This window comes from Egretta garzetta, unplaced genomic scaffold (genome assembly GCF_000687185.1).
Source record: "Egretta garzetta isolate BGI_Z169 unplaced genomic scaffold, ASM68718v1 scaffold19, whole genome shotgun sequence".
In the NCBI taxonomy this organism is placed as follows: domain Eukaryota; kingdom Metazoa; phylum Chordata; class Aves; order Pelecaniformes; family Ardeidae; genus Egretta; species Egretta garzetta.
In genome coordinates this window covers 660,924-668,817 of record NW_009260768.1, presented here as the reverse complement: position 1 = coordinate 668,817, position 7,894 = coordinate 660,924, and the positions used below count along the sequence as shown (strand labels likewise).

Sequence of the window (7,894 nt, the reverse complement as noted above, 5' to 3'; positions counted from 1 at the left end):
CGGGTGCCCGCGGGGTTTGGGGGGGGGAACGCCCGGAAAACATGGAGCCCCGCTGTTTGTTTGGACGTGGCGGATTGCATCCGAGGTGGGGTTTTGCCGCTGGGCCAAAGAGATGAGGAATTTTGGGGAGACGCCTGGAAGTTCTCGGGCGTTTCTGCCAGTCCCAGGTGACTCGGTGCTGTGGGGCATGAAGCGAGCGCCGACTGACAGGTGGCAATGTCACCGCTTCAAAATAATCCTAGCTTTTGAGCGAGCAATATGAGCCCAAAAAGGAATTACCCAACTTCATGCCGGTTTTGCCTGATGTGCATAGAATCATAGAATCGCTTTGGTTGGAAAAGCCCTTTAAGATCCTCAAGTCCAACCGTTCCCCTAACCCTGCCATCCCACCACTAAACCCTGTCCCTAAGCACCTCATCTGTCCTTTTAAATCCCCCCAGGGATGGGGACTCGACCACCTCCCTGGGCAGCCCATTCCAGAGCCTGACAACCCTTTCTGTGAAGACATTTTTCCTAATGTCCAACCTAACCCTACCCATATGCAACGTCAGACCATTGCCCCTCGTCCCATCGCCCGTTACCAAGGAGAAGAGGCCGACCCCCCCCTTGCTACAGCCTCCTGTCAGGGAATTGTGGAGGACGATAAGGGCTCCCCTCAGCCTCTTCTGCTCCAGACTAAATGTTTATCTGATTCCCCCATCACCTCCTCAGCCACGGGGACTGACCCCAAGAAAAGCTTTCAGTTCTGGAAGTAGCTCCTGCGTTGTGATTTTAAGCCCCATGAAAACATGGATCCACGTTTTTCAGCCCAGACTAAAACTGTAACTGCTCCTTGTTTCATTCTTGTTTCATTTCCGTCATGCTTCCTCTTGTCCGCTTGGAAGTGAATTTGTTGACCGATGCTTCCCTAAATGGGCCTCTTAGGCCCACCACAGAAACACCAACTCTTTCTGTTTGTAGGTTCCCAGCTCAAAACCAGCAAAGATTTAAGAGCTAAAAAAAGCCTTACCAACCATTTCTTTTTTTCTTCCCACGCAAACACCTCTGATACCCTGGACGGTACCTGTTGTTTCCCAAAGTGTGTTTTGTAACCATAACGCTTCCAGTTAGGCAGGCAGCTGGAGTCAGACCTCCTGCACAGCGTGTAAGAAACAAGGGATAAGCAAAGGGATATTATGTCCCACATCTGAAAATCAACTTCACAGAAAATATGCACTAAATGATACATGATAATGGGGAAGGAAGTGCCAGCTGCCTTAATGAACGGTGGTAGGCAAATCTGGAAAAATAAATTATATAATAATCTCTTATTATATTCCCTTATTATATTCCCTTTGACATAAACTAATCTTGACCCAGAACAATAGTGCTCCTTTCCAAGAGAAAATAACCGAGATGCAGCTATAATCATGGTACAGGAGTCCAATGTGAAGTGGTTTGTATTTTCTCTTTGTTGTTAAAATTTTGCTTCATCTGGTAAATTTTGTGGAAAAGACGGGAACAGGGTGAGCGACTTCCAGCTGAGGCAGAAAGAAATGCCGATGGCTGCTTCTTGGTGGCTGGGAAGAAGCTGCTGAACGTCAACCCAATGTGTTGGCCTTTGGAAGAGGCAAGGAGCACTGCAGTGCTCTGGAAGAGCAGGAGGGTACTTGTGTTTCGTTTTGCTTCAGCTCCCAACTCGCTGAACAGCCCAGAATGCCACCAGGCACTTGGCTTTCGGACCCGTGGGCACTTCTGTCCATTCGTTAGGGATGACTGAAGGGGTAGGTCTGCGGTTCCGCTGTGAGGGTGCATGTGCTATTACTTTCGTTGGGTTTCGGAGAGGCTTGCTTGCTTTTGCATCACTCAGATCTGCAATGGGGATGAATAAAAAAAAAAAGCCAAACGAAAATCCTCGGGAAACATCCTCATCTAGAAAGAGCAGATGGGTGAGGAAGATTCTGCCTCCTACTTACCCAGAGCTGCTGTACACCAGTGTCATGCAAGGGTCTTTTCTAGGTCCTCTCCTAGACAAAGAGGATGTAAGAACCATAGAATCATTTGGTTGGAAAAGACCTTTAAGATCATAGAGTCCAACCATACCTGTCCGCTACTAAACCATGTCTCTAAGCACCTCATCTACCCATCAAAGAACTGGCTCTACCAGGAGTCAGGCCCTGCCTAAATGATAGCTGTGGAAGGAGTCTGCACATTTTGAGTGCTTGTGTGTCTTCTACACCTCTGTCCATTCCCATCTTATCTACCTGGCACTATCAAAGATCCTTCATCGAGTGAGGAGGTTGCGGGTTGACTGTGCAAGCTCCGGATCATAGAACAGAATCACAGAATCGTTTAGGTTGGAAAAGCCCTTTAAGATCATCAAGCCCAACCGTTCCCATAACCCTGCCATCCCACCACTAAACCCTGGCCCTAAGCACCTTGCCTGCCTGGCTTTTAAATCCCTCCAGGGATGGGGACTTGACCCCTTCCCTGGGCAGCCCCTTCCAGTGCTTGAGAGCCCTTGCCAGTGCCATGCAGGAGCGTGTGCGTGTCTATGGCTGTGAGCAGGGCTTTGTTTGGCTCGTTCCTCCAAACAAACAGAATTCATGCTAAGAAGCTTCCACAGAATGCATTTATAACTTTGTGGGTTTGCTTATGATTTGGCATCTTCTAAAGTCAAAAGACCACTCTGCACCTTATAAATCTTTCCAGGATCTCTTAGTGCATAAGACATGGAAGCTTAAAACTGTGGCTGAAGGGAAGAAAAGTAAAATGTGCTCTCACAAGGTGTGTGGTAGAGGCATGTTCTTTATTTCTGTGTCTTTATTCACAAAAATGTAATGCATGCTTTACTATACATTATTATACATAGTTTTTATACTGTGATAAATGAAATTAAAATATCAAACAGAGAAACCCAGAAAAAACCAGACTGGTTGAGACCAGTGGTTCAACCAGTATCCTGTCTCCAGCACTGGCTGGTATCAGATGCCGTAGATAAAAGTAGAAGAAACTGTATAGTAGCCTGTTACGAATTAACATGCCCAGGAGAGAAGTTTCTTCCTGACCCTCATCAGTTAGCGGTTGACTTATACGCCAAAGCATACATTACTATACATGCTCACGTATTTATATCTATCTATACCAAGAAGCATGTGACAAAACGCTAAATCAGACTCCTGGTACTTTCACTTACAGGAAAGTCGTTCCGAGGAAAGAATTTTCTCCTCCGCGAGAGGCTCACACAGTTCGTAAGTGGAAGAGGGAAAGGCAGCTCAGATTCGCGGCTTAATAAGGGAACCTACTTTTACAAACAGCACCTGAAATATGCACCTTTGGAAGATATTTTGGGGATTTTGATTACATATCTCGGTAGTAACTCATCTCTCTGAGTAGCTTTACATGTGTAATTAAGCAAATACTCACACATGTGTAAGTACTTGTAAAGTGACCAGTTGAGCAGATTTCACCTTAGACATTCCCTTTTTCTGAAAATCACAGGATCACAGAAAAACAGGTTTGGAAAGTTCAAGGCAAGGTTGACCATTCTGAATCGCTCCTGACAAACGTTTTCTCCAACAGGCTCCTGAAAGCCACCACCACAGAGATTATGCACCCCACGGATCTGTCGGTGCTTTGCCTCCTTTACGAGTGTTTCCTAATTAACTTCAATCTCTTTGGCTTCGGTTTAAGCCCGTGTTTTCCTGTCCTACCCACCAGATACAGGCAACCGGTTATCCTTCTCTCTTGAATTGAAGTTTTTGTGTTTGAGAGCTGCTTCTTTGTTTCCTAACCCCTTTTTGGACTGAAACTTCTTCAATTATTTCCCTACTTCCTCACTGACATGTTTTCTAGATCTCCGGATTCTCTTCAAATTGTTCCATGGCTTTCCCGAAGTGCGGTGCCCAACATCAAATAAAACAACCCAGCCAAGGTCTTTCAAAGTCCGAGGAGTGTGGAAGGACTCCTTCACATGTCTTGAAGGCTATATTCTATTTTATTCAATCCGGATGGTCTTTTTTCCAGCAGCACATTAGTACTGAGACCCTTATACATTTTCCTACATTCCTTCCCATTTTTTTAGACTATTTCCTCAATGCCTGCCAGTGCTCAAATCCAGGATACAATAAGATGTTTTCTATTGCAGTTATAGATGGATGCTGCTGATGATTCAGCATATAAAATTGGCTAATTAATGAGCTTTGGAATAACCACCTCCCCCCAGGCTTGTTAATATGCTCGGTTCTACCTAAAGGGATCACATATATCCAAAGACAAGTGCTAGCAAAAGAGAAATGCAAGAGACATTAAAATAATGCAGCAATACTACTGTATGGAGTACATTTCAGGAAAAAAGATTCAGCAATGCTATTTTTTCTTCATTAAATGTGATGAGCTCATAAAAATTTTTAATTAGTCAGGACGATGTGAATGACTCGTCAGCCCTAATTTTAGCAGCCTAAAGTTAGCCAGCATTTCCACAACAGTCATCTCATCTCATCTCCTTTAACAATATATGGAGAAGGGTGAACATTTCCAGGATAAACACATCCTATTGCCTTCAGCTCCCAAAAAAGCCAGAGTAAGATGGGATGAACTCCCCTGTGAAGACAGAAGAACAGTTCCAGTAACCACAGAGAGCCTCCACCAGCAGGCAAAGAGTTCCTTGATGACTGAGGTCAGGTGAGATAAATCCCACTTTAGGGAACCACAAATTCAGAGATAATTATTTTTACGTTAGCATGATAATTAAACACAATGCAAATTAACTGTAATCATCAGGGGGGAAAAGCATGATGAGATATTGCTTATTGAATAATTAGAGAGATGTGCAGAGCATGGAACTTCCTTGTCACAGACAACTTCAAAACATTAACATTTTCCTTTTTTCCAAATTGAGCTGACAGCTGAGTATGTTGAATTTCTTTGCGGAGAATCGTTTTTACACAGTCATTTCAGATGAATAAAAATATTTCATTTTGACAAAATCACTCTGTTTGGTCTCCAGATTGATCTTTGTCTTCTTGAAGAGGCATAATAGACTAAAAGGAAAAGCAAGGCTGACATTCTGAAATGAAAGACGTTTTGATTTAAAATATTGCACTCTAAGAACACGATCTTCTCTCTGAGGCTCAACCCGATTTTGCTGATTTTTATTTCAAACTTGAGGTCTCGTTTTGATTTCTGAACAGTGCAAATGAGCCAGTTTGGCCAGCCCTCCCAGCCGTCAGAGCCACGTAACAAAACCTTCAGACAGCTCCAGGCCAGCTGACAATACCGCATACCTCAAGCTGCTGAGGGAGCGGCGCTTCTGGGAATGGCTCACGACTAGGAAATGAGAAAAGCTCTCCAGGATCCCACTGTGGATCCCACAGGACTAGGCAGGGTCTAAGCAGGTTTCCAAAGCTACCCGGTAATACTGGGTTCAGTTATTCTTGCCAGTTTACTCCCTCCTACGAAGAACAGCCCCATAGATTCACCGATGTAACCCACTTGAGCTGCTGGAGGTGCAATTGTAACCAAAGCATGGTCGTTTGTGGTGCTGGTGGGGGAGTTTCAGAGCCTCCTAGAGGGACTGGGAACTGGCCTTCCAAATAAATTAGGCAGCTTTGAAAAATCTGACCTAGAAGGCACGCTACATTGGTTTTGTTCCCTGCCTAGATCATTATCTGTCTCTGGGTATGTCCAACATTGGTCCCTGCAGGGTAATAAAGTTTACAGTAAGTTTGCTCAAGTACAGTAGCTGTCTAGTCAACCCAAATGTAAGCTGTTTTCTTGTGCCAGTGCTAATTTGTTACCGATACCCGCACTAACCAGTACGAAGCTCCTTCTAGCAGCTCAGCAGTGTACTACAATGTGGGCACGCTGTCAGCGAGGTTTATAATATAAATACTTGTGCATATGAGTTCATTGTTTATGTTCTAAAAGCTATGCTGGGACAATTTGTTGGATGTGATTTTAAGTGCAGTGAAAAGCTAGATTTGGGACTCTATTGATAACCTACTTAAGGTCACAGCTGCTTTCTGATAAGAAACTTCTCCAGAGGGCTGACTGACAGCTGTCACCGGGTCTTCTGGATCTTCACAGCTGGTGATGAGAGCAACTGCACTAAATGACTTCTGGTTAGTACTAAATGACTTGATCTCCAGTGCTGATGTTTCTGCTTCTTTTTCCCTCCTCTTCTCGATTCGGTTCCATTCTTGCTCCTTCCGATCCAGTTGCATGGCACTGCAGTGAGGAGCATAAACTTCTGTGGTTTCTTCAAACTGTAAGCAATCCACCTTATAGTATTTTTTCTTTACATGTAAGACATCGTTAAACCTATGGCCCCAAAGAATCTCTCTGGGGACATAAGAGCTTCTTGACTGATGTGACGTTCCTGTTGAATCCCCTGTGTAGACAAATGTGACCAGGATTTCAAAGTTGTCCTTGGCCAGAGCTTTCCGGTCTAGACCATACAAGGGGCTCTCGCTATCGATTTCATGTACGACTGTCACTGGCGTAACAAGTATGATCTGGTCATTCAGCAACTTCAAGTCCTTGTACTCCATTGTCATTCTCCCCTCCTTGTCTTCCTTGTAGCGCAGAAGCTGAGCTCGTACAGAGCCCTCAACCATATGATTTGGCCGGAAATCGCCAATGCGCCACATGAGGCAAAATTTATCATCCCTTAAGCCTACTACAGCGTAGTAGCTAAACCGAATGGTTTGAGCTCTTTTTCGAGCTGTGGCCATTTTAGCCAAGGCTGCTCCGATTATGAAGGTGTCAATAATGCAGCTTAATACTGACTGCAGGATAACCATGAGGATTGCAACAGAGCACTCTTCTGTAACGCAGCGGTAACCATAACCGATGGTTGTTTGGGTTTCCAGGGAGAATAAGAATGCTCCTGTGAAGCTATGGACGTTTGCAACACAGGGGGTTATTTCTTCATCATTGAATAAATCTCCATGTTGGATTGCTATCAGCCAGAAGACTAGGCCAAAGAACAGCCACGAAAGAACATAGGACAATGAGAATATCACAAACATATGGCGCCACTTGATGTCCACCAGTGTGGTAAATATGTCCACTACGTAGCTCTCCCATTCCCCAAAGATGTGTTTGAAGTAGACATTGCAGCTGCCATCCTTGTGGAGAAATCGCTTCTGCAATCTTTTCACCCCCATTTCAGGGCTTTCTTGACAAACGCCTTGGTAACTGATCTTATCTCCCTTTATGTTTACAGGCCTATAGCAACCGCTCTGTTCAGGCATCTTTCTCATATCTGCCTCGTGGCATCAGTTTACAGAACACACCTGTGGTCCCAGGAGCTATTTGTTTTCTTTGTTCATTGGAAATCTATGAAATAAAAGAAAAAGTTTATTTTTGTTTTAATTTCTTATGTAACACCAAATCTAAGTACATTCACTCTGTGTCCATCATGAGCAATTTTCTAATGAGTACAGACCCTGACGTTCATTACACAACATAGCTCAAAAACTTAGGCTGGGAAATATGAGGCAGCTAGAAATTCAACCCGTTAGAAACATCCGTATCAATTCTACAATTTGGTATGTAGATGAAAAGAGAAATCAAAAACCTTTGTGGTGACCCCGCTGTTGAGTATCTCCTCTAATGTTCTGGTGAAGTAACATTCAAAGCAGGATGGGCTCTCGTGAACTGTCACAGGAATGGCATGAACCCTCTTAAAATCAGCCAAATATTTGAGGTAGTTATTTATTTGTTCGTTGCATGTTTGTTTGTTTTCCTCTATTAGTAGAAATGCCTAGGAAAACACCCTCATTTAGACATAAGAATTCAGTAGCACGGGCGGGCAAGTTCAGTGCTAATGTGTTTTAACCAGAAAATGTATCAACCACACAATCATTCATCATTATTTGTGTTTCAGTATTGCCCAGAAAAACCTGGTCAT

General features: G+C 44.0%; 1 protein-coding gene across 1 annotated transcript; it reads right to left on the bottom strand.

The window, feature by feature from the left end:
• Positions 1-5,954: 5,954 nt before the first annotated feature.
• Positions 5,955-7,244, bottom strand: KCNJ16 (potassium inwardly rectifying channel subfamily J member 16). Its single transcript, XM_009646151.1, has one exon. The coding sequence runs from the start codon at positions 7,242-7,244 to the stop codon at positions 5,955-5,957; it is 1,290 nt and encodes a 429-aa protein (XP_009644446.1).
• Between the last annotated feature and the right edge of the window lie 650 nt (positions 7,245-7,894).

What these genes read in the sequence shown, in the direction of transcription:
- KCNJ16 (XM_009646151.1), bottom strand. Translation starts at nt 7,244, where the DNA reads ATGAGAAAGATGCCTGAACAGAGCGGTTGCTATAGGCCTGTAAACATA.